The sequence below is a fragment of the Poromitra crassiceps genome (assembly GCF_964638095.1).
Source record: "Poromitra crassiceps genome assembly, chromosome: 9".
Classification (NCBI taxonomy): Eukaryota; Metazoa; Chordata; class Actinopteri; order Beryciformes; family Melamphaidae; genus Poromitra; species Poromitra crassiceps.
Genome location: NC_139630.1, coordinates 37,694,151 through 37,721,665, shown reverse-complemented (window position 1 = coordinate 37,721,665; position 27,515 = coordinate 37,694,151). Strand labels below are relative to the sequence as shown.

At 44.3% G+C, this 27,515-nt stretch overlaps 1 protein-coding gene across 2 annotated transcripts in view; it reads left to right on the top strand.

The window, feature by feature from the left end:
• Positions 1–4,040: 4,040 nt before the first annotated feature.
• The window catches only part of fzd3a (frizzled class receptor 3a), a gene marked incomplete at both ends in the record, with an annotated part of 32,073 nt that continues 8,598 nt past the window's right edge, over positions 4,041–27,515 (top strand). For both annotated transcript variants that reach the window (XM_083643546.1, XM_083643545.1), the window contains 5 exons: positions 4,041–4,184; positions 19,944–20,140; positions 22,272–22,734; positions 23,556–23,855; positions 24,723–24,974. In XM_083643546.1, the coding sequence (XP_083499672.1) occupies positions 4,041–4,184; positions 19,944–20,140; positions 22,272–22,734; positions 23,556–23,855; positions 24,723–24,974 (1,356 nt within the window). The remainder of the gene's footprint in view (positions 4,185–19,943; positions 20,141–22,271; positions 22,735–23,555; positions 23,856–24,722; positions 24,975–27,515) is intronic.

Genomic DNA, 27,515 nt, shown 5'->3' with positions numbered 1-27,515 from the left:
GTGTGTGTGTGTGTGTGTGTGTGTGTGTGTGTGTGTGTGTGTGTGTGTGTGTGTGTGTCACCTATGCCTCCACCAACACTGATGCTGCAAAAAATACACTTTGCAGCATTATACATGTATTTTAGAATGGGTTTAGAAATAGACTATGTTTCAGAATATGCAGAATTGGTGGGAGAATAAAGCCTAGCCTACTGTATACCACTGTATATCATTAATTTGAATCATGTTTTTGACACTGGAAATGTAATAGCCTATTCCAATGCACAACTGTTAACAACATTACATTCAAAATGTATCCTACTTTGGCCACTCAAAATACATTTAAAATGTCATGTCATCTAGGGCTTAGATCTATCGCCTAGAGATTCTAGGCAACATGATGTAGCCAAATAGCCTACCTACAACACTTTTAGCATGCATGTTCTTGTAGTTAAATAGCCTATAGAGCCTATATTCTCAGTATAATGTAAGATGTATTATCCAGTATTGAAAGTATTTGACAGCTTTAGAAATGCTGAGTGTGTGTTACTGAATGGACTTGTGCATATAGGCTGTTGTTGTGTTGGCTTAATTTCCCCATGCAATAGTCCCCGCGCAGTTAAGGCTATTAGAATGTTTCCGTTGATATAATGACAATTATGTTTCACACGAGAGAAGTCCATACCAGATACCAGACTAGCTCGTCCACGGATGCGCGGTTGTGCACATCGTGCGCAACGGAGACGGAGAGAAAACCTGCTGTGAAGAGAGGAGGGACACTGCGTCAAGGTAGCCGAAATAAAACAGGAAGTTAGCCCAATCAACCTTAAAAAATAAAAGTGTAAAGTCAGTCTGCAAAAATAAATGAATACATAGATAAATGAACCAAAATAATTAAATGTTACTGCTAAAAAATAATAACAGGGTACTATTTTCACTTGGGTAGCCCTTATAGACGAAATTAAGTAATTTTTCATCATCATCATCCTTCAAGTGCCCTCGACACACGCCTGTTGCCACTGGATTCTGTTGCTCATTGGCCCTCCAGGTTCATTCACAGTCAGTCCTGTGTCCCTAGTTAGAACATATGCAAATGTGAGTGGTCTGCCCCCTCTTGATGGGCAGGGAAGTTCCAGAGCAGAAATGAGATGATCTGGTATATTTAGCTCTGTAGTATGTCCAGAAAAGTGTTTTTTTTTTCATAAAAAATGGTAGTCTCTAACAGTTAGCCCAATTTACAGCTTTCACATGTGCGTGTGTGCACGTGCACACACAAACAGGGCCGTGCAGGGGGCAGGGGCAGGGGCTCAAAAGTAAAAAAAGGGCACAACACCACGGCGCAGTACAGTTTCACTGTTGCTGACCCGCCATGAGCTCGGCAGCTGGGCAGTGGGCAGGATGGCGAACGCATGACTCACCCATCTCTGCCTCTGATTGGCACAGGAGACAAGAAGAGACGCAGGATAGGAGAGCCAAGCGAATGTGATTGGATCAACAATGTTTGACGCTAGGCCAATCAGAGACAGAGAAGAGTGGGTGCCTTCACCATCCTGGGAAAGAAATATTGTGCACATCACAGAGACGATTACTTAACTTCCGGTTGAAAGGTCAACATGTGTAAACTGTCCGGACATTTTATTTATTGCTAAATTGTTATTTATTAGAAGTTATTCTTGAAGGGCACGCATTCACTGTAAAACAATTCCACCACCAAAAAGGGCACTTTGGGCATCAGGGGAAAACGGGCAGGTGCTCTGGCACCCCTAGCACCCCCCCTCTGCATGTGCCTGCACACAAATTGTGTGTGTGTGTGTGTGTGTGTGTGTGTGTGTGTGTGTGTGTGTGTGTGTGTGTGTGTGTGTGTGTGTGTGTGTCAGTTACCTGCTGGCTGCTGTAGGTAGTGCCATCACTAATTGGTGTGCGTGTGCATGTCACCTGCTGGCTGCTGCGGGTAATGCTATGATTAATTGGACGTTTTTGGTAATTTAATCTGCCATAATGACCTAATAAATCGAACCCTAATTGCTCTCAGGCCGATGGTGTCCGAGGAAAATGAACCAGAGAGGATCAGAGGATATATACATACATAGCCTAGTAGCCTACATACGGATATGTAGCGTAGGTTTGCCCTTTTATGTTCGTTTTTTTTACCACAAGCACACAGGAGAGGGAGATAAAGAAAATGCCTTGTGTCACAATGCTATCAAGCTAACTAACAAACAACCGAACACATGCCTCAGAATTCGACTACTCATTTGTTTCACTCAATGATGAGTAGCTAATTCAATAACTAGCAAACACTATCTCTTACTTTTCCTTTCTTGACAACGGTTAATGAGGCTTTTATTTTTGAGAGTTCTTACCGGAAGTCGTGTTGAAGCCTTGCTGACTTGACGCTGGAAGGGGAAGGGAGGGAGAGAAGACGAGGGGGAGGAGGAGGAGGAGAAGAGGGGAGGGGAGGGGAGGTGCTGCTGGTGGTAGAGGGACATCACTCATTGTTACCAACTCGAGGAGCGGCGGAGACGCGGAGACCCCGTTGCCACGTGAATTTTCCGCACAATATTCAGGTAAACTTCCTTCCAAATAAAACAAATTAACTCGCATGTAATAGCGGAGGCTGTGTGAGCGGTTAACCGACGTCGCCGGCCGCTCCTTTGGCTCTGTACGGACATGATAAACGCCGGTATTGTGTATGAGCCGTGTCCGGGCTGCCTGCCTGCATGCTATCATTGAGATGTTGAGATGAACTACCCGTCATCTCTTCTTTCCGCTGCGTTGCATGACATTTTTCTATCTAACGTTCTTTATTGCTGAGGGCAAATAGGCAACCGTGACGAAACCTCCAGCTAGACGTTTATGAGGAGCATTTACTTTGTGAATTGGCCGATAGGAGTCCGTAATGTTGACGCACAGGACAGGTAGGCTACGCTGCTGCGCACCAACATGAGAATATTCAACCTTCAATGCAGGGTTGTGTTGTGTAAAAAGTATAATTTATGTGTCGCTTTTGAATGTGTAGAACTAGGAAAATGGATTGTTATGGGTGTGTAGGCTACCGTATTGCAAATGTAGTAACGATCATTTCAAACATTCGATGATGAAAACGACTTGTAGTAATCGTGTAATATATTTTAGAAATTAGAATGGTGCTATACAATACAGTAAAACTAGCCTAGGCTAAGTGCACACGTGATACAAACTCACTATTATAGACACACTATTAATTATTATAATTTATTATTATCATTACATTGTAACATTATTATAATTATAGTATTATGATTATGTTGTAATTCTTAGTCCTGAGCCTAGACATGCTGTTCAATTAATCTTTTATCTACAGCACCCACACAACATAAATCAACATAAAAACAATTAACTATTAAAACAATTAATGTACCAGTGCCTTTATAACAGCCCCATTCTGTGTCTTTAAGTTGCTCTCTCTAGTCTGTTTTATTTCCATTAAAAGAAATGGGGTCAGTTTCAGGCCATGTGTGAAACATACTATAGTTGTTGAGTAACCAGATTACTGGGCGTATGCTCTAGATGAAAGATGTGTGTATTGATTTTGATGCATTTGTTTTCCAGATCCCAGACCAAAGCTCTCCTCCATCAGGCTGGCTGTCATCTATTGTTCCTCTGTGAAGCGTCACCGCTGTCCGTCAAGGCCAGAGGAGGAGTGGTGCGCACCGCCCAGCCAGGACCTCTTAAAGGACCACCGCCTGTTTCAGGTGATGGAGCTGTTATGATACAGTGACCGAACCCCCCCCCCCCCCCCCCTAGGTGATGGATGTAACCAGCCTCCACCATGGCCGTATTGGATTACACCACCGCCCGACGCAGACTGCTTCTCTGTGAGTCGAAGAGAAGGAAGACCCACAGACAACCTTCTCCTTACTGGTGAATGAAGCCGGACGGACCCACCCCCGCTCCCTAACCAGCAAACCCCACCTGGTCCTCCCCCTCCCCCCCCCCCCAATCCCATCCTGTCCGGACCAGTCATGGGTCTCCTATGGGTGCTGTCGGTGTCCATGCTGACGGCGTGCGTCGCCATCCCCATGGACGCGGCGGCGGGCAGCCACAGCATGTTCACCTGCGAGCCCATCACCCTGCGCATGTGCCAGGGCCTCTCCTACAACTCCACCTTCATGCCCAACGTACTCAACCACTACGACCAGCAGACCGCCGCGCTCGCCATGGAGGTACGGTGCAACTTTAACACTTGAAAGATGTAAAAGAAATATATATAGTCCCAACTCCAGTTTATGTGGAGTATTTAGGGTTCGACTGACATGGCCCGGTACTGATGAGATCAGACTGAATTTGCAGATAGAACATAGAATTATTATTTTTTGTTTCTTGCCAAAAAATTATCATGATTATCTATTAAGCTAAAATATGAAGTGACACTAAAACTGTACATTGAAACGCAGACTAATGAAATCCCACCACACCTATCTGATGGTAGGGGGAACTCTGGGATACATTAGGGCTTTTCAATGTCGTTTCATTGCAGGTTTTACAGACTGTTTTTATGTAGCTGTGCTCAGGGAGGAACCTCTTATCAGAGGTGGCGAACATGACTGACCAATATCCGATAAAGATGTAAAAAACCCTGATATAATACTGGTATTATTTTTTCTTCAAAACACTAATGAGGCTTTACAACTTCCAATCATGGAAGTTGGAAACCCTCATTAGTGTTTTGCTTGCACCTGTGTTTACCCTGCCTTTTCAACACAAAATGGCCCCCGTGAGAAGGGGCTATTAGTGTTTCTTAAACTGTGGGCTGGGGACACAAATGGGTCATGGGCCTGATGGGATCCCACATGAGAAAGTAATCTGTTTCAAGGCTAGTCCATAGGAAGAACAATGCTAAGAAAGCCTTTCTTTTCTTTTCTTCTTCCTTTAATATATATTTTTAAAATTTTGATGTGTATGCTCTTCAAAAAAATCTGAAATCTAAAAATGTTTTTAATTCCCGAAGAATGCGACATTGTGAAGATACTTTTTATGTTTATGTATTTATGGGAAATGGCACAATACATCAATGTTTCATGCTGTGACCTTTTCAGCTTGTTCAGCTACGTGTCGTTTCCATTTTCTCCCTGTCTTCGACCTCTGACCTCCTCATCTTCCTCTGGTTCCTTCACACTTTCCCATTATGTAATATAAGATATGAAGAACTCTCACTGTTGACACACGGTCCTGTCACTGTGCAGAAGTGAAACACGCACACACACACACACACACACACACACACACACACACACACACACACACACACACACACACACACACACACACACACACACACACACACACACACACATCTTATCTATATGCAGTTAGGTCTGGACTGGGAATTTACATGAGTTTGTGAAATAATGATCTCACATGTATAATAAGTAGTTCAGTGTGTCTCCGTGGTGTGCAGCCGGCCCTACAGACATCCTGGTAGTAGCCTACATAGTTATCACTCGGGCTAACTGGGTATCAGCTAATTGTTGGTAATATCAAAGTGCTAGCCTACTTTAATTTGGCTGCTTTAGCTCCAGGGGCTGGGAGCGTATTATCAAAACATTACGCTGAAAATTAAGTTTTAATATTTCTCCCGGGGGGCCAGGAGAACAGTGCATTATTAAAAGCCATTAGCTGGATGTGTTGTCCTGAAATGGTTTACAGCCCAGCCCGGCGTCTGGTATGTAGACACGCAGAGTGATTTAGCCCATCATCTCTGCACATCATATCTCCACCCAAACCTTTACATAACAGGCTTTGGACCGCTCGGACAACTTAACAGGGGATTGTAGGCTGCAGTGCAGACAGAATGCACTGAAGAGTTTTGACTTGCGTTGTGTCAGTTTTCGTTCAGATTATGGTATGGATTGAGCCGGGATTCCAGTGTTTAGCCCACATTTTATTGTTTCACCCCCTTCTGTAGATTATCTATAGATTTACTACCCATAGCATCTGACTGTTGTGGCTGTGTTATCCTCTTTGAAACGTCGTGGTTGGCATTTAAACTCAATCACAGAGCAGATGCATCACCTCGTTAGGTTAATCCCACCCTTTATGTACAATAGATCCCTCTGGGATATTAATCTATCAATTACTAGCCAACCTGCTTCCAAACACTGGATTGGGTGCTTTTGCTTTATCGGTCCATCTATCTATCTATCTGTCTATTTGATCCATCCTTCAGTAATGCCTATTTTGTCCAGCAATATTTCTCCTCAATATATCAGTTTATCCATTTTCAAAATCTGTCCTTCCCTCTACCAATCTGCCCTTCGACCCCGCCCCGCCCCTGCCTGGTACAGTGATGATGATGATGATGATGATGGGGTTTAGAGCCCGTCCCGGCCATCTGTGCTGCTCCTGCTCCCCTCCACTCACTGCACTGTACTCACACAGACACATTTAAGAGACAGAGGAGGAGGTGAGAGAGAGATGGTCATGATGGGGATGGGAGGGAGGGAGGGAGGGAGAGAGGGAGGGAGGGAGTTATGTAACCTGTGGACATGCTGCCCCGCCTGGCTCTGAGAGCACAGTGCATCGCAGCAGCACATGGTACCACATCACAGTCACAGAGGGTCTCTGGGCTTGTTTCGGTGAAAGATGCAAGTGCAACACCCCCCTTTGCTCCTCCCCTCCATCATCTGCTCTGTCCTCCTTCCCATCCTGTGTCCTTCCTTGTCCTCATCGCCTAAATACTCCCTCTCATCTTCTGGGTTTAGTCACTTCTCCTTGTTATCCAAGATCTTTTTACATCAAGAAATCTACTGTATGCGATGTTTTCTGGAAAATGTGCTCAAAAAATCTCTACATCAAATCGGATGTGTGTGGTCTAAGTCATTTAGGCTAAGTTTATTTAATTGAAGTCGTTTTTAAGTCATTTAAGTCATTTTCTCATTGCCGTGTTGTTTTGAGGCCAGGTTAGCTTTTTCGGCCTAATTTAAGTGTGTGTGTGTGTGGGGGGGCGCGCTGAACAGAGAGAGGCGCCTCTGGTTTAGACGGTGTTCACTTTGATTGGTCATGGAGCCACAATTAAGTCTCTTTTAGCGAGGAGAAACGCTCGTTGCGTCTGGAAAACACATGAAAACCCAATAGATTCCAAATGACACACACTAGCCCTGTATCCGGCGCCTTGTTTTGCCCGATAACTGGCTCTCGACGCAGTTCATGGGAGAATTCAAAGCCTATAAGAGGTTGAGGGCGGCCAAATGAGAATTGACAGTTGATTTTAAAGGGAATTAGGCCCTCTGAATAGCCATGATAATGATGATGAATGCCTTGCACCGTGGAGAAACTGGGAGTTGGACGGGAACCAACGCCTGTCGTTCTTGCCGTTTTTGTGGAAAGTGGAACCCCCCGGAGAAGTGTCTGTCTTGCCTTTTTTTCAAGAAGGCTTTTGGCGAGTCAGGGCGGGGATATTTTGTGAGCATAAAACATCTAGTAACCTTGTCTTTTGAAAAATAACCACTTGTTTCATTTACGGTTTTTCATCGAATGCTTAATTTGCTCAGTATGGTAACCATTTGGCGTGCAAGAAATGAGAAATTTGCAGAACAGGCTAGATTTACACAAAAGAGAGATTTTTTTTGTCTAAACAGATCGGGGAAACGAACAAACCGAGTGATTTGTAAAAACAGGATTTTGTGTTTGGGCGTACGTCCGCGCCTCACCAGTCATCATCGCTGACCGCGGGATGACCTCGGAGCTGAAGTGGGCCAGCGGCCTCGGGCCTGGGAATCTATTTATATGCCACAATGTGAGAGCATGGCAGATTTGACTGGCATTAACAAATATGGGGGGAAAATAAGAGGGTAAATCCTCTTCCAGGGTTTTCCCTGGATCTTTTGGAGACAGAGGTGGTAAAGGCTGGAGAACATGCGAACCAAGGGGGCGCACCGCACCATTGGTTTTCAACAATTTCAATTTTCAACAAAGTTGGCAGCTAATAATACAAAGGTGGTGCACCTTTGAGTTAGATAGGCAGGGAACACCTGTCTCTTTTTTTTTAGATGTGTCCTGCAACGAACCAATGAATGCAAAGCAGTTTAGGATCGTCACAAGAAATCAATGAAGTTGATAAGGACTGTCAGAATTTGGCATGGAGAAAGTGCTATTGGGATATACATCAAGGCTGCTTTTCTTTCCTGGAGATAGTCGAGTGGTTACGTCTTCCCCTGCTGGATATACATGAGTGTTCTCTATTCTGTTTTGCTACTATCCCACTATCTTAATATTGGACATTGATATCTTGTAATAACAATCAAAAATACACGTTAAAGTCGAGCTGAAATGGCATTTTTAAGGATATGTGATTCTTATCGTGACGTATTCCCAGTGAAACAGGTTAGAGAGGCAGGACAAAGAGGCCATTTACACCTGGCGTTAACATGTGTTTTCTGCCATCAGATTGCAATTGAGAGGACACATTGCATTTGCACTTGTGTACACAATGCATCCCTGACCACCTCCGGAGGTGGTTTGGCCGATCAGATTGCAATCCTTCTTCAATGCGTTTTGGGGGTGTTTACACCTGTACTTTCAAGTGATAAAAAACACAATCTGTTTGCAATCTGATCACAGAAAAGGCATGTTAAAGCCAGGTGTAAATGGCCTCATAGTGTGTGAAGGAGTTTGATTTGAGCGTTGGAAAGTGGGATGAGGACTGGGATAGAGTTGACTGACTGCTGCAGCCTGCAGGCAAGTGATCTGTGCCTCGGAGCAGCGCGAGAGAGCAGTCCGCACTCCTTACCGCTAAATAATGTATTTTACCGGACAAATCTAAAACCTACCTAGTACCAGTCACGTTTCAACAATACTATGATACAAACACAATATAATGTCAATACAGTGCTGTGCACTGTAGGGATGGGCATCGAATTTCGAATTTTCGAATAATCGTTGTTATTATCAAGGTCGACTTTTATTATTGAAATTCGAAATTCGAAAAAAAAAAAAAAAAAAAATTTTTTTTTTTTTGAGTGAAATGTTGCATTGTCTCCCCTGATTCTAAGTATAGTCAAATCGCTATAAGCATTTTAAGCAAGGTTTATGGAAAAATGAATGGCGGATGAAATCCCATGAAGAGGGAGAGGGGGTGACTTTGGCACCCCTTTGGCACTCAGACCTGAGCCTACTAAATATTTAATGAACCACAACCACTCATGATTGTCAAAACTGTTTTTTATTTTCGAAAATGTCAATGTAAAAAAAATTAAAAATGTAAAAAAAAAAAAAAAAAAAATTTTTTTTTTTTTTTTACATTTTTTTTTTTTCTCCGAAATTCGAATTAAATTCGAATTTGGCCAGCGAATTTCGAATAGTGTTTTTGCTAGAAATGCCCATCCCTAGTGCACTGCATGCTCGCTGGCTGGCTCACTGCGGCCAGCACCAGAGCAGAGAACCGATGGTCAGCTGCCTCCGGGCAGATAGCCATTTCCAAGCCGAGGCAGAGTGCACGCCTTGAAGCATCCAACGAACGGTCGTAAAAAAAACAATATTCCTGGAATGCAAGTTAACGAGCCTGGAATGTGGGTTAACGAGCCAGTTTATATGTCCTTTGCATTCTACATTAAATGAAGGCATTACCCTTAGTTTTATTTTGTATGTTTATACTTATTGGCCAAGTATATTAACATTTATGGGCTAGAAAAGTCTGCCCATGTAGGCACTAGGCAGCCATGTTGCCTGCACAGAATTTTCTCCCAGCCATGAAGATTGATTGACAGCTGTCATGTCATGATATTATTGGTTGAAATTCGGCTTGGAATTTGATAGTACCGGACGTCGGCACACTGTAGATATCATTGTGAATTAACTCAACATGGTTGACTTTTGATGGAAGAAACCAAAGAATTTGGATTTTTGTGATTTTTTTTGGCATACATTGTTAAATAAGTGCACTGTCTAACCAGAGATGTGATCTGAAATAGTTAAAAAGTCATTTTTCATTTCAGCTCCACTTTAACAGGAAAATGAGTGACTTCTGTCTCACTTCCTCGCAAACTTCTCAGGACTTTTTCAGAGATGGAGAGGCTGAATTGTGGAGGTGATTTCAGAGACGGTCTGTGCCTGTCCGGCTAAAAGTCGTGAGAAGCCGTATCGCATGACCGCTTTCCTACAGCAGGGGGCAGGCACCACGCTTAAAGTCGTGCTGAACCCAAAAATGACTTTTCTTTTCTTTTAGTTCAAATACCTGGATATGCAAGTACACCTATTTAATAATGTATGCCAAAAAAAATCACAACAATCTAATTTCGTTCGTTTTTCACATCAAAAGTTCATTTTTCAAGATTTCATTGATAACAGTAATATACAGTTTGCTGACGTCACCTACTAGTACTATCAAATTTCTACCCCATTTCAACCAATCATATCACGACATGGCAGCTGTCAATCAAATCTTCATTTCAGGATCATCTTCTCTTCCAAAAGAAAGAGAAAATGGCGCCTAGTGCCTGTCATCTGGCAGAATTCCTATCCCATAAACTAACTACTAACTTGGCCAATTGTATGAAACATGAACAAAAAACAAAAACGGTAATGTCTAAGAATGCAAAGAAATGTAACTGGCTTGTTAAAACGCGCATTCCAGGAATATTATTTACATTTATAGCGATAATGGCGTACGCCTCTGAGAGCTTGGTTGTCAGGGGTTGCACCTCGGAGATTCCAGGCCGACGTGCTGCACTCTCCGCTCGGCAACACGAAGGCAGCTGGCTGCCTGCGGCTCGCTGAGCTCCACTCAGTCACTAACCTTGCGTCAGCAGGCTCTTCCCGAGGGGAGCGCCACAACACGCTGAATCCCACTCGATTTGCAGGCGGAACACGCCAGGATTGGCCAAAGCCCAATCCAGTCCCCAGAATTGTCAAATAAAATCATCGACATGATACTATGACCCGCCTCTCAACCTGTCATCTCAGACAAATTAAGTTTTCAGTCTGAAACGGACTCAGACGCACGCGACGAACGGGTTCAGTTCGACTTTAAGGCCAACGGAAAGTGTTAATGAAATAAAGATGGATGAGGAGGTTTGTTTACATGGAGCAGTTAGCCTAGCCAACACATCAGCAGCAGCTAAGATGATAACAGAGTGAGTCACATAAATGTTGTGTTGTCTGGAGGGAGGCTCAAGTGACACAGATAACAAATGAGCCTTCACTTTCCTAATAGTCCCTGTTGTGGAAATCAAAGAAGACTATTTCGGCCGACAGCCAGTGCGACTGTGCGACCACAGTGAAAAGTATTTCTGAGTCTTCTCTTAATCCTCTCTTGATCCCTTGCCTGGATTCTCTGTATGGCATTTCTCATGTTCTGTATTGTGGACTGTATGGAGGGTTTGCACTCACACAAAGCCTGAATCCACACTCTGTGTTTTAATCTGCAGAGCCCCACTTACACTGACTTCCTGCTCCTTTCAGCTCATTAAAGCAGACGCTTGTCTCAGGTTTACGATGTGTCCAGATAAAGCGTGTCGCGTTACAGCCGTTGTGTAGAATAGCCTGGCAGCCACACCCATGCACTGTGAACGGATGTGTTAAAAAAAATACAATCAAAGAGCTAAGGTGTGTGTCTGTATGTGTGTGTGTGTGTGGGTGTGTGTGTGTGTGTGTGTGTGTGTGTGTGTGTGTGTGTATGTCGGGGTGTGTAAGATGCTGACCTAGGTCAGTGACAGCTGGCACTCAGTAAAAATGTGTGCAGTCAGTCAGTGTACCGAAAACACACTATTTAACATGCTTATTTTGGACCAGAAACACACTATTTAACGTGCTTATTTTGGACCAGAAACACACTATTTAACGTGCTTATTTTGGACCGAAAACACACTATTAACATGCTTATTTTGGACCAGAAACACACTATTTAACGTGCTTATTTTGGACCGAAAACACTATTTGACGTGGTTATTTTGGACCGAAAATACTATTTAACGTGCTTATTTTGGACCGAAAACACACTATTTAACGTGCTTATTTTGGACCAAGAACACACTATTTAACGTGCTTATTTTGGACCAAGAACACACTATTTAAAACGTGCTTATTTTGGACCAAGAACACACTTATTTAACATGCTTATTTTGGACCAAGAACACACTTATTTAACATGCTTATTTTGGACCAAGAACACACTATTTAACAAGCTTATTTTGGACCGAAAACACTTAACATGCTTATTTTGTCAGCATGTAAGGATGTATCCTAGCTAAACACACACACACACACACACACGCACACACACACACACACATGCACACGCACACACGGTCTGATAAACCCTACCCAGCGTGACCCGGCCTATAAAAGAGCCTGTTGTTTTATTTAATGTCCAACAGCATGTTTATTGGCTCCGGAGTGAATGAGAAGCAGAGAGTGAGTCCTCGGTTGACAACAAGCACTGTGTGTGCGTGTGGTGTTGTGTGTGTGTAGTGTGGTGTTGTGTGTGTGTATGTTACACACTGTCAGTGCACAAGGTTTTCAAACACTTCTTGGCGGTGAATGACACGGCTGACTCGGTCGACCCATCCCTCTCTCTCTCTCCCCCCACCCGCTCTCATCTCTTTTGTCCTCCCCCTCCCCCCACGCGGGCCTCACCGGTTGCCCAGGAAACGGTCCCAATTGTGCTGCGTTAACAAAGGGAGCGGGGGCTTTCTTGCCTCCCGGGAGGTGGTCCCCTCCGCCCCGCACCCTGACCTCCTGGAACGCTCGCTCTCCTCCCTCTTCCTCGTCTTCTTCCTCCTCCTCCTCCTCCTCCCTGCTGATGCACCACTCGTCCGTCTCCATGGTGCTGAGCTTGGAAATTCAGAGAATGGGTCTGATGGCAGCAGAGGAGAAAGGAGTGGAGAAGGGGAGAGGAGGAGGGAGCTTTAGGAGGGAGGGGGTTAATGGGAAGAGAGGTGACTGCAAGGTATTTAGAAAAGAGCAAATCACTGCAGAGCAGTTGGCCGCAACGGGCTTCTTTGTGAGTGAATCATCCGTCACCGTATCTTTGGCTGAGTCAGCGACGAGGCTTTCATAAAAAAACGAATTACTTTAGAATTACTTTAGAATTAGGAAGCCACATAAGGACACAGCTGGATACACATATAGGGCGATGGACACATTTAATATCAATAATAATTATAAGGACTCGTTTTAATATTGTTGGATAAAAATATCTGCTATATCACTCTTGTCATCTTAAAACCACAATTTTCGTGATTTTCATGTTTTAACTATGGGTTGAGAAGATTTTCCGACCTCTTGGGTTTATGAAACTCTTTCAAAAGCTAGTGGTCAAGCTAAGGTCAAGGTTGCTTTTATTAGTTCCTCAAAGTTGACCTTTTGGCGATACAAGGTTTTTACCCGTCAGAAATTATATGCATGCAATTAATTTCTGTGAATGTGATTTTGCAGCAAAATTACATAATCGAATATAAGTTCATTGCATTGAACTGCATGATGGTGATATAATAGTGTAATCCTTTCCAGTTAATATTCCCTAGTTTGCTTTTGATTTGAATTAGTATTCTTTAACATTAATTTAGACGAGTGGTTTTCAATCCTGGTCCTCAGGAACTGCTGCTTTTCATTCTAGCCATCCTATCAGGGACAATTTGACACCTGGGATGCCAGTGGAACGTAATTAACTTCAATTAACTACCTGGTAGGAGAGACAACCAGCAGCACTCTGAACGCCAAGGACCAAGATGGAAAACTACTGACTTGGATGGATGGAACAGATTAGAGTACCAACTAGGCCGACTATTTATGCTTCTTTTGCACGCACGGGCGCACATGCACACTCACGGGTCACACACACACACGCACACACACACACACACACACACACACACACACACACACACACACACACATGCACACACACACACCAGAAAGGTCTAGCACCCTCCATTGATGTCAATTTAGAATTGTAGAATTGACTTATCTCCGCTTTCAACTTGTCCCTCCATGACTTTTCCAAAACCGACTTTCTGTACAAAGCAGTGTTGACAAAGTGTCATAATCCCACAACAAAATAGCAGTTATAATAACTTAATTTACCCCGTTCAATTGGCCTTCTCTAGGAGCCCCAAATCCACTGGCTTTTTGTCGTGCTAACCGCTGTGTCTGACTGTGTGTGAGCCCTGCTATTTCCAGAGAGGCATATTATTCCACATTTCCAGAGATCAAAAATTCCCCTAACAAACTCTCATGAATACATAATGAGTTTAGCAGCGGGATGGGAGCTGAAATGACATTAGCATTAGCATACCCCCCTCAGGCCTGCAGCACTGACAGAGCTGTGTGTTACACACTCTGCAGCACTGACAGAGCTGTGTGTTACACGCTTCAATCTCCTCACACGGTCAAAACACCACGGAAAACCCCTCATCCAGCCCACCACCACTAAACCAGCTGTCTCCAGTGTGGCCATATTAACAACTAGTAATCCTCATGGTGTGTGCGTGTGTGTGTGTGTGTGTGTGTGTGCGTGCATGTGTGCGTGTGTGTGTGTGTGTATTGGCTCCGCAGGGCTTCAAGATGTTGGCCTTCTAGTTGTTTGGGCTGCAATGTGGATAAAGCTGTGTCTAACCATATGTCCCAGCAGCACACTGACTCACAGGCTGATCATCACTGATGGTGTGGTCGTGATGCAAATGGTGGATGAGCGGAGCTAAGGAAGACGGCAGAGAGGGTGGAATGGAACAGGAAGCTATTTTTTTTAGGGTTAGGGTTAGGCTTGCAGCCTACATATTCCCCCTTTTCCCATAGCATATCAGCATAGTACAGTATGGTACAGTGCGTGGCATAGCGTGTCTAGGTGGCCTGTGGGAGTGGAAATGGAGTGGGTGCAGGGCAGGCTCACTTTAGCTGCATTAGATCATGTCTGGGTGGTGACAGGGCACCCCTGATGATGTCACAGGACCGCACACTGATGATGTCACATGACCGCACACTGATGATGTCACATGACCGCACGCTGCCAGCGACTCCGGCCTCGGTTGGGCAGGGCCAGCCAGCAGGCTGCGGTGAAGGTAGGGATGTTTAGGAAAGGAGCCAGAGTTTTTCATAGACATGAAATGATGTCCAATAACATGCTCCACTGTCCTCTTCATGGGCCGCTTCTTTCACCCCATTTTCCAGTCCCTTAATGGTGTCTGCTTAAGGCTTATTCAGATGTTTCAAGGCCAAGCAATGACAAGGAAAAAGTCATGTGACACTTGATTTAATTTGGAACAGATTGTACTATCAATGGGAGCAGGCGTGGCTTCCTACACCATAAGAAGAGTTTTATTTGAAATGGAAAGGATCATCACGAGATTGATCTAGGGCCATATGATTTCTGCAAAACACAACAAACGGACGGAATCATGGAATCTGGTCATAAAAATGGAATCAACTGTAAAACATGGAATATTGCAGGATTTTCCATAATTTGGCTGAAATTGGTAAAAGTAGGCCTAATTATCAAAATAAGAAGTAGACCTAATTATTGTAGTAACCTGAATGATTTCATAATTGTAAAATAGACCTAGAGAAATAATGACATTTTTGATTGGGGTGTTTTGAGAGGGGGATCAGTCTCGCGTGGGAATCTTACTGCTCCTCACAACTTGGTTTTCACTTTGAGAAACATGTCGAAGAGGCTTTCAGACAGACAAGTCATCAAAAAAAAAAAAAGATCCTAACCCTTTAATAAAAAATAAAAAAATCAAGCAGATTTGATATGGCGCTAGATTGATGTCATCATCACTCTGGAGTAACAGAGCCTTTTCGGAGGTGGATGTGTCTCATTGCCGTTGTGTTTCTGCTTCATGGATCTGTAGGGCTCATCATCACATGCTGTATGAGCGCTGCTGTGTGTTATTGTGTCTTGGTACAGTGGCGTCTAATGAAACGTGATGACTCCATTTGTCCAGAAATTACACCATCGACTGCTTGATTGATCTCTGTTATGACAGCCGTGTAAGTAGTCTAAATTGCTCGTCTGCGTCATGGAGGAAATATGAATTGCCCCTGCTTTGAGTTAAGACTCGGATCAATCTTGTCACAGCCCGTGTGCTGCTCACTGAAAGTGCCTGATCCCTGGAAGTGACTTACCCGTCTGAGTAACTCTACGCCTGCTTGCCTGTCTGTCTGTCTCACCATCGCTCTCGGTCCGAGCCCAACACCCATTCAAAATGCTTTTACATAAAGACGTCACATGTGTGGGTGGCAACATGCTGTCAAAAGAGCGATACATATATATAATAGTGTCACCATGTAACTTGCGTTGGGAAAACACAGAACAGCAGAAGAATTGTTCAAATGTAAATGACAGACAAACAGATGATTTATTGCCATATTCCGAGCCAGAAATGTGTCTGAGGCGACAGCTTTGTGGGAGAAATGTGTGAGAGATGTTTGTTTTCATGCTGAACACTGTATCATAAATATTGGATTAAAGCTCTATGTGCAACTTTTAAATATAAATGATGAACACCCGTTACATTCACGCATTTGTCAAACAAAGTTACAAAATGCTGATTAGCCAGATAAATCTCTCTGTATTTCACAGTATACCTGAGTTTTTAATCTGGTTTTATATTCATCTCTGTGAGAAGAGGACTCAGAATCACAATGTAGAGACCATCAAAATAGATGCATCACTCTCTTTATTTCGAGGGTCATGAAAAAATCATTTGGGGCCGCATCCGCCAACATTCTGTGAGAGTCCTTTCAGAGAGCACTTACCTTAGGCTAAAGGCTTTTAGCAAGGAGCCTCCATAGTTTAGGAAAGTTCTCACACTGAGCCAGGAATGGAGAAGCACTTTTATCTTAGGGAGGTGTGGTTGACCCCGTTGCTGCTAGGTATGAGGCTCTCTTTTTAGACTGTGTAATTGGTCTTTTTGTCATCCAGAATTCAACATCAGATAAGACACAATTTAGAGTGCTTTTATTGATCCCCGGAGGGAAATTCTGGCGTTACATTGACAGTAACACAACATAACAAACTTATATAAAAAACACACAAAGAGGTAGGGGTTGGTGAGAAGTTACTCGATATTAACGTGTGGTTTGCTTAAACTATCACAAAATGCATAAATAAAAATACATTGAGCTGATTGGACAAAACCATATGAACGGTACTTTTAATACTTGTATGGTCCTCAAGGATGATGCATATTTGGATAATGTAATTATGCTTCACTCATTTGATCAGATTTGGTGAAAATGGCTCAGGACTCAGTAGTATTAGTATTATAGTTTATAGACTATATTGGCAAGTCTATATCAATAGGATTTTTGAACAAGAGTATATTACCGATGATGTGGACAATGTGTCCCCATCGGTGAAGAGATAATCCAAAGAAAACTGGCTGTATCCTCCATGCTAGCTGCTGTGTGGTCTGAGCACGGTGCACACGTCAGCAGGAATTACATTGGTTGCGTCACAATATCAGGCTACTTTCCTACTATTTTTCTGATCAAATCTGTCCACAAGGGAGAAGTTAGGCAGGTACAGTATTATTTCCCCCATATAACCTGTAAGAAGGTGGACTCAATATGTCAACTTGTTTTTACCATGGTGACGGCATCCTGCTTAACTAACACCCACCCCCGCACACACACACACACACACACACACACACACACACACACACACACACACACACACACACACACACACACACGCGCACACACACACACACACACACACACACACACACCCTCCCTGAAATCTGAGGACAGAGGTCTACATGACAGACAAGGGCAGAGCGGGGGAAGGGAGGCGAGGGGAGAGGACAGGCAGGGGGCAATTGGTGAGTGTGTGTGTGATTGGCATGGGTGGGGCTGGGGGGCTTTATTACAAACATACAGTACACACACAATTCACGTACACACTAATATATGCAACCACTGTCCCATACACTTGTATGCATCCCCCCTCTCTCTCTCTCTCTCTCTCTCTCTCTCTGCTTCATACACACTCACATGCTCACACCCTCCCTTGGGGATTTACATATTAAAGACATGACCCACAGATGCTCCCTGCTCTGCTCTCACAACGCCTCTCGGCTGTCTTGTTTTTGCGCGTGCGTGTGTGTGTGTGTGTGTGTGTGTGTGTGTCTGTGTGTGTGTGTGTGTGTCTCTGCACGTGTGTGCGTGCGTGTGTGTGTTTGTTTGTTTGTGTGTGAGACTGGCCATGTGTTGGTACCAGAATGTGTTAGTGTGTATATAATATACTTCCGCCGGTACATTTGGCTCTGTGTGTGTGTGTGTGTGTGTGTGTGTGTGTGTGTGTGTGTCTCAGTGTGCACTATAGCAGTGTGTCAGTCATTCACAGCGTGGCCCTCCCTCTAACACAAAGACCCTGTCAGCAGCAGCCAGCCTGTATGTGTGTGTGTGTGTGTGCGTGTGCGTGTGCGTGTGTGTGTGTGTGTGTGTGTGTTGGAGTGGTGTGGGGTGGGCTACCCGGCATGTTCTGCCTCCTATCTGTTCAGTGTGCCAGAGAGGAGCTTGGAGGGAAGGAGGAGAGAGGAGCTGGGTTATGGGGGGAGAGGGGGGAGAGGTGGTGGGGTTGGAGACATGGGGAGAGAGGAGCTGGGTTATGGGGAGAGGTGGGAGAGGTGGTGGGGTTGGAGACATGGGGAGAGAGGAGCTGGGTTATGGGGAGAGGTGGGAGAGGTGGTGGGGTTGGAGACATGGGGAGAGAGGAGCTGGGTTATGGGGAGAGGTGGTGGGGTTGGAGACATGGGGATAGAGGAGCTGGGTTATGGGGAGAGGGGGGAGAGGTGGTGGGGTTGGAGACATGGGGAGAGAGGAGCTGGGTTATAGGGAGAGGGGGGAGAGGTGGTGGGGTTGGAGACATGGGGAGAGAGGAGCTGGGTTATGGGGAGAGGGGGGAGAGGTGGTGGGGTTGGAGACATGGGGAGAGAGGGATTATTAGGAAAAGGGGCCAGAGTTGTTTTGATGGACTCATCTCCAGAAAGTGACTCCATGCTTCAGTGGCCTCTTTGTGCTCCTGTTTGGCCCACTTTCAAAGTCCCTGCAGTTCCTGGCATAGGACTGTAGTGTTTTTTAGGACTGGGCAATCTATTGATATTATATCGATATTTTGATATGAGACTAGATATCGTCTTCGATTTTGGATATTGTAATATCATCATATGGCATAAGTGTTGTCTTTTCCTAGTTTTACAGGCTGCGTTACAGTAATGTGATGTAACTTTATGAACTTACCAGACTGTTCTACCTGTTCTATTATTTGCCTTTACCCACTTAAGGCCCAATTATACTCCATTTCCATACGTCGTTCACGTTGGTATCATGTTAAGCAATACATCCACCAGTGGGCAGTAGAGAGTCAAATACATGAGTGTGTGTGTAGTTTTGCTCCGTTTTATGCATATCAGTAAGCTTTCAGATGATGGACAGAAAACGGACGAAATGAACGCAGAGTACGGACAGAAGGCTCTGTCCGTCTCCGTCTCCGTCTTTAACGTTGAGTATAATTGGGCCTTTAGTCATTATAACCACATTACTGATGATTATTTATCAAAAATCTCATTGTGTAAATATTTTGTGAAAGCACCAATAGTCATCCCTACAATACTGTTGCAATATCGATATTGAGGTATTTGGTCAAAAATATTGTGATATCTGATTTTGACCATATTGCCCAGTCCTTGATCAAAGTCTTGTTTTGATCAAAGTGCTTGTGACATCTGATCTCATATCATGGAGCTTTGACTTTTAGCTAAACATTTAGCCCACTTGGTAAAAATACTGAGATATTGTGCATCGCTAGCCTGGGAACCTGACGAATCTGTGAGCTTGGGTTCTATGTTCTCTGGCAGATGCACAAATGTGAATTGGTCTGGTGATGTCAGGCTAGCGTATCGCCATTCAGCCTAAAAATACCTCAATGCAATCTTCGGTCCATATGGTTAAAGATTTGTTCTCTCTCTCTCCCCCTGCAGCCGTTCCACCCCATGGTGAACCTGCACTGCTCCCCGGAGCTCCGGATGTTCCTGTGCGCCCTCTACGTGCCGGTGTGCACCGAGTACGGCCGCATGACGCTGCCCTGCCGCCGCCTCTGCTTGCAGGCCAAGAGTGACTGCTACAAACTGATGGAGATGTTTGGTGTCAGCTGGCCGGACGAGATGGACTGCAACAGGTTGGTAGAGGAGAAATATAAATGATATATATATATATATATATATATATCATTTTCTTTCCCTTAACTGTCACTCTCAGATTTGATTTGTCACTGCGCGGTAGTCAAGGCAGGTGGTAAAGGTGGACTTTTGTGATGGAAATGTCTATAGAACAAAGTAGAGAACTGACTGAGGCTTAAAAGAAAACACCAAGTTTTTTGGAGACTGGCCCCTCTTAACTCACCTGTTAAGTTATTACAACGCAGACACAAAAATCATCCAGGTGTCCCTGTACTGCAGATCAGTGATTCCCAACCAGGGGTACGTGTACCCCTAGGGGTACTTGAGCAGCTTGCAGGGGGTACTTGGAATGATTGGGGAAAACAATGTACTTCCAAAATGATAAATAAATATATATATATTCCAAGTCATTTCATGAGCCCATTGTTAAAATGTGATGTGTGTGCTGGCAAGTGTCAACTGCTACACTGTTCTGCTACTGATAATGGCAAAAAACAACAACTAAAAAGCCCAAACACCGGCAATTCAGTGAAACATATATTTTGTATAGATTTACTTGTATGTAATCATCAACACGCATGAGTGAGGGGTACTATTGTCATGGAAAAACAGCTCAAGGGGTACATAAGACAAAAAAGGTTGGGAACCACTGCTGCAGATCATTGGCTCTGGTGTTCCGTGCTAACACTTTAGCAAACACTGTGTTGAGTGATAGTAGACAACTAGCATTATCTCAAAAGTTGAGAAAATGAGACCTTGTAGTAGCTGTAAAGCTAAATGGTAAGTAATCTTAAATAATATGCTACACAAATAACATTCTGTTTGAATGACCAGTTACGTTCCCTGTTTAACTCATTGAGTGCCATGGACGTCTTTCGACGTCCAATTAAATAGTGACGTAGAGTGCCACGGACGTCTTTCGACGTCCAATGCGTTTTTTGACGGTGGGACGTCGATCAAAGCCTTCCGCAGCTCCTGTACAACTATTGTAGCTATTGGAGGTCTATAACCTATTTTACAGAACCCTTAGGTGGCGACAGTGCTCTCCAGGTTAACAGAAAGGCAGAGAAAAACAGAGAATAAGTCGTTGGGGAAACGGAAATCGCATCGCATCCGTATGCATCGATATGCATGAAGCGTTTTAACGTTAGATGTGCCTGCAGCAGGCAGCAGCCAATCTGCTCCCACAATTGAGCTCCTCCATGTCCGCTGCGACAGGCTGTCGCCGACAGCCCATTCGCATGATCAGCCGTTATTATTCTCAACTGGAAGCATACAGTAGTAGCCGGTGACAAACACGCGGAAAAGGCTGGATGTCGCCGACGCGCACCCTTCACAGTGCAGAGCAAACTCAGCAGAGAGCCACCTCCCATAAGGAGGAGTGTGCAGTTGAGGCGGGGCGGGGCGGGGGGGGGGGGGGGCACACAGAGCAGCACACAACACTGACCCAGACAGACCCAGGCAGCAGGACAGGGTTGGCAAACGCAAGCCAGAATATCCGATGCCCACCAGCAGCAAATCAAGATCAGCAAGAAGCTGCAACCAGCAGCGCACGCAGGGGCCAGCGCTGCTGGTTGCAGCTAAAAATATTATTCTGCCAAACAAAATTCCCTGGCCTTCACTGTTTTATTGAAGGAAATTATTTATTTATTATTTTTGAGGTGTGACTACATCAGAAAATTAGCTTCAGAGTCAGTGATGTGTTTGAAATGTTTAATTTCACAAAAGGGCCATTATCTCAGCTTCTAGAAAAAAACTGCTCTTTTTTGTTAAATCAAGCTATCTTCTCCGGCTGATAACTAAAGAACGGAAAATGATATCAATAAACCTGTTTTTGCTGATGATAGAAAAGAGTCTCATCATTCTTTTTGCGTGTTCATTGTTTACATAGTAATATCACATAATATTCTGTGGGCCTCGAGAAATCACTGAAAAAAGCTCTGAAACTCTGGCACTGGGAGCGTCCGTTCTCCAAAAGTGGCTGGCACTCAATGAGTTAAGGAGGTGGACGTGGCTGGAAATAGGAGAATTTGTAGGAGAATTGTTTAGCTCAATCAATTCTCTGTTCTATTCTTTATATCAATAATGATGAATCCTGAGAGCTCTCTGTCTCCACCTGTGTTCCCCCAGGTTCCCAGACTGTGACGAGTCTTACCCCCGTCCTGCAGACCTCCTGTCTATCTCCGAGACAACCGAATCTCCAGTCGCCGTCCAGCGAGACTACGGCTTCTGGTGCCCCCGCGAGCTCAAGATCGACCCCGACCTCGGCTACTCCTTCCTGGGCGTCCGCGACTGCTCGCCCCCCTGTCCCAACATGTACTTCAAGCGCGAGGAGCTGGCGTTCGCCCGCTACTTCATCGGGGTGGTGTCCATCGTCTGCCTGTCGGCCACGCTCTTCACCTTCCTCACCTTCCTCATCGACGTGTCGCGCTTCCGCTACCCGGAGCGGCCCATCATCTTCTACGCCGTGTGTTACATGATGGTGTCCCTGGTCTTCTTCCTGGGCTTCCTGTTGGAGGACAGGGTTTCCTGTAACGCAGCCATCCCCGGCAGGTTCAGGGCGTCCACGGTGACGCAAGGCTCCCATAATAAGGTAAGCAGACCAGAACGTTATTTGGCTCCCGTTATGTTCTGTCATTTACATTTGTTTATTTATCAGATCCCCATTAGCTGACACCTGACCACCCAGCTAGTCTACCTGTATACAATACAATACACAACAACAATACATGACACAGAAGATACAATTAGTAGAACAAAGAAGAAAAACAACTAATAAATAAGAAGATCATTTGTATTGTCGTGATAAGAGTGAGTACCCATGGATCGTCGAGTGGTTAATTCCCCCAGACTCCACATTGAATCTCAGAGGTCCTACACAGCTCTGGAAGGTGTGGGAAATGTATGGAAAATTAATTTGGTAATTTCCAGGCTGTGATAAGTTATTGGAAAGGTATGGAAAAATATTGTTGTACTAATTTTCTGTGATTTTAGACCCTTGTCATCTGGCATTTTAGATTTGTTTTTTTGTGATTTTGTGATATATTATAGTTATTATGGGCAAGATGTGTAAATCATCTGTGTAAATCATACTGAGCACAAAAGTCTTCAAATCAAGAAATTAAGGTCTAGAGAAAATCTGAAGTTGGACCAGTGTGCCTAGGATTTTTTTTGCTACTTTCCCACTGTCGACAGTGAAAAAACAGAAAAAAATATTAACAGATATAATTAATTTTTATTGATCATTGTTTGTCTCAGTAACTGACTTTCAGGGCTATTGACCACAAAACTATCTCACTTTTAAACTGGGCATCATGTTCTGGACAAAGAGACCGTTTAGTTAATGCAGCATTCCTTCCTCTTCCACCTTCTTTCCTTCCTTCCCCTCCTCTCTCTCTCTCTCTCTCCCCCCAGGCCTGCACTCTCCTCTTCATGGTGCTGTATTTCTTCACCATGGCCGGCAGCGTCTGGTGGGTCATCCTGACCATCACCTGGTTCCTGGCCGCCGTGCCCAAGTGGGGCAGCGAGGCCATAGAGAAGAAGGCCCTGCTGTTCCACGCCTGTGCCTGGGGGCTCCCGGGGGCGCTCACCGTCACCCTGCTGGCCATGAACAAGATCGAGGGCGACAGCATCAGCGGCGTCTGCTTCGTAGGCCTGTACGACGTGACGGCGCTGCGCTGGTTCCTGATCGCCCCGCTGGGCCTGGACGTAGTGGTGAGGAACATGAGAGTGAAACAGAGATACAAATGTTTTTGGTCTCACCTCAGATCAATCTTCTGACCATGGCCAAGATGATTGGTAGGCTCTATCCAGCGTGGTAGATGAGTCACTCTATCTCGAGTCCGAGTCAAGTCTCGAGTCCCCAGTGTTCCAGATCCAGTCTGAGTCACCAAAGAAGAGTCTCAGTCGAGTCCCCATTACCTGAGTCGCAGTTACTGAACATGAGTGTGAATCCACATGTAGGTAGAACACATGTGTCTGCCCTTGCACGAAATGGAATAATGTCACAGTATTAATATAGCTATCAATATATTATGACAAGTTATTAGGGCCTTTTACAAAATACAAAAACAAACCAAAAAACTGACTTTATCAATTAACAAGTCCGAGTCCTCATCTCCAACTTCCGAGTCTGACTCATCAGTGCTCAAGTCCAAGGCGAGTCACGAGTCCTGAAAGTGAGTCCACCTGGCATGGCCGCTGGTGTGTGGAAATGAACGGAGCTTTTCCCCTGTGATGGGCGTGGCCTATTTCATGCAGTGTCTCTATCCCTTGTGTTACTAAACATTGTAGATTGTACTGTTTTGTAAGCAAATGTTGTACACGACACACAACTTAAACAGTACCTCACAATGTACATACACAACATAAAATATATATATATATATTTACCGTATTTATTTTTCTTTATTTTTTTTCCTTTTTTTCAAATGGTGAATAATTCTGTTCTGTGCTTTTGTTGGAAGCATAACATTTGATCGCTAACAGATACATGCAGTCAGCTCTGGCAGCTTTTTCCTTCCCATCGGTTCCACGATGACTGAAAACCATAACCCCGCCCCTCTCTCCATGTCCTCCTAGGTGGGCGTGGCTCTGCTGCTGGCGGGCATCGCGGCGCTGAATCGAGTCCGCATGGAGATCCCGCTGGAGAAGGAGAACCAGGAGAAGCTGGTGAAGTTCATGATTCGTATCGGTGTCTTCTCCGTGCTTTACCTGGTTCCTCTGCTGACGGTTCTGTCCTGCTACCTGTATGAGAACAGCTACCGAGCTGTGTGGGAGACCACCTGGGTCCAGGAGAAGTGTAGAGACTACCACATCCCCTGCCCCTACCAGGTAACATGACTTTAGCTACTAGCAATGAACCCGCCGTTGCCCGGTTTAAATAGGCACAGAGCAATACAACTGTACCTTTTGCTTGGCTGGAAATGATAAGGTGATGTCCAGGTGCTTTCCAGGACTTTCCAGATGGTTTCCAGGACTATACAACCTGTCCATGTCCACAACCATGTCCATCTTACATTTGTGTATCACTGGGTCAGGTTTAGTGAGAAATGCGCCTGATTACTTTACAACACAAAACGGGAACAAGTAATAGACTCTTTTCATGGCAGCCATTTTGTGTCTCAAACGCAGGATAAACACAGGTGTACCAAAACATTAATGGGGTTTCCAACTTCCAATCCATTCAGGTGTTCCAGTGCTGGGGCCCTAATTAGTGAGTTGGTTGCACCTGTGTTTACGCTGACTTTTAGACACAAAATGGCAGCTGTGAAAAGGGTCTATATTCTAACTTTGCGTTAGCTTACCTTGTCTGAAAGCATATTAGCTTAGCTCAGAGGTGCCCAAATTCTTTCCTATGAATGGCCAAAAATTAATCTGGATGGAGGGCATGGGCCAAAAATAAATGTTGATGCGATGTGAAATTACATTACATTAAATGTATTCTATTTGATAGTTGTTATATAAGTTGGTAACATTGCATTCCTTAGGTCTTCTAGTCTATTTTCATATTGGTATATGTATCACGCTAGCTTTAAAAATGAGCCCAACACAGCCTCTGAAAGACAGTCATATGGGCCACTTTTGTTTTGGAGGGGGTCAAATCCATGGCGGGCCAAAACAAACGGAATGCGGTCCAAACTTGGCCCACGGGCCCCAAATTGGTCAGCCATGACACCACTTCCCTTAACAAAGGAAAGGGCATTATAGGCATCAATAAGCACAAACCTGTCAAAATATCAATCAACTGAAAGCGTCATGAAAAATCATTGAGAAATCAAAATGGCACATAAAGGCATTAGAAGCAGATTTTGGCTACAGTACAACACCATTATTTGTCCAGGGCAAGTGGAGCATGCTGCCAGACAGAGACAGTCAGACATGAGAGAACCTAGTGATGATGACTCTCAGCTTACTTCAGAGAGCAGAGCACACTCTCTCCCACTCATCTGCTGCTGGAGCGCTTCATAATTCAACCTCCTCCACCTCTGTCTCTCTCTCTGTCTCTCTCTCTGTCTCTCTCTCTCTCTCTCTGTCTCTCGGTCTCTCTGTCTCTCTCTGTCTCTCTGTCGCTCTCTCTGTCTCTTGGTCTCTCTGTCTCTGTCTCTCTCTCTCTCTCTGTCTCTCTGTCTCTCTCTCTGTCTCTCTGTCTCTCTCTCCCTTGTTCTTCTCGTTCCTTTCACACAGCCAGGGATCGCTTCACATGAGAGCACCTGCGACTGCATATCCGCTTTTACTCTTCCATGTTTAAAGTGGGTTGTTGTGTTAGTGCTGAGAGTGCAGTAGTGTTGCAGATGTAGTGCAGATTCGGGCTTTGGTGTGTGTGTGTGTGTGTGTGTGTGTGTGTGTGTGTGTGTGTGTGTGTGTGTGTGTGTGTCTTGGTCTTCTTCAGTCTCGTCTTGACAATAGATTTTTTGGATATTTTGGACATCTTGGTCTCAACTATTGGTTTTTGACTAAACATTTTCCCTGTTTTTCAATTAATTAATTTGATTTATTGAGTTGACGTTTGTTTTCATTTCTCCCCACTAGGGAGAGAGTCTGGCAGCACTAAAAACAGTTGAAATGATTTTACAGAGATGTAAACCTAGAGATGTAATGGTCCTCAAACTTCTATGATGGATTAATTAGTCAATTCCTACGCATTTGTTGTATAGTCTAGATTGCATTTGCAGATAGATCTACATTTTTGTTAAGAAACCCAATCATTATTTTGACATTTGGAAAGACATCATGTACCAGCACCTGTTTTGATCTTTGGTAGAAACAACATGAAAGACATCATGTACCAGCACCTGTTTTGATCTTTGGTAGAAACAACATGAAAGACATCATGTACCAGCACCTGTTTTGATCTTTGGTAGAAACAACATGAAAGACATCATGTACCAGCACCTGTTTTGATCTTTGGTAGAAACAACATGAAAGACATCATGTACCAGCACCTGTTTTGATCTTTGGTAGAAACAACATCCACTTCCCGCTTGAGCGTCGTTCCAAACCGTTACACACTGAATAAAAGCTATTTGGCAGATAGAACATGCATGTATATTTCATCCAATGGGAATCCAACTCCAAGCCACAGCAGTGTTAGTAGAGTGCTCTAACTGCAGAGATGGAACTAACTCAGAGGAACATTCCTACATGTTCAGTGGTTGCTGTCTTGTCTCGTCTTGAATCCATAATTGGAGCCAGTAAGAAATAAGCACTATATTAATAAGCAGCTATAAATTACTGCTCAAAATGCCAATGGATGTTATCTTTGTCTGTTAGAGAGCCATAGGCTGTATTCTCTTGGCACAGGCCAAACTTTAATTCAAACATCTAAGACTCCGAATAGAGAGAGGATGTGAATATTGAATGTTGTGAAACGTT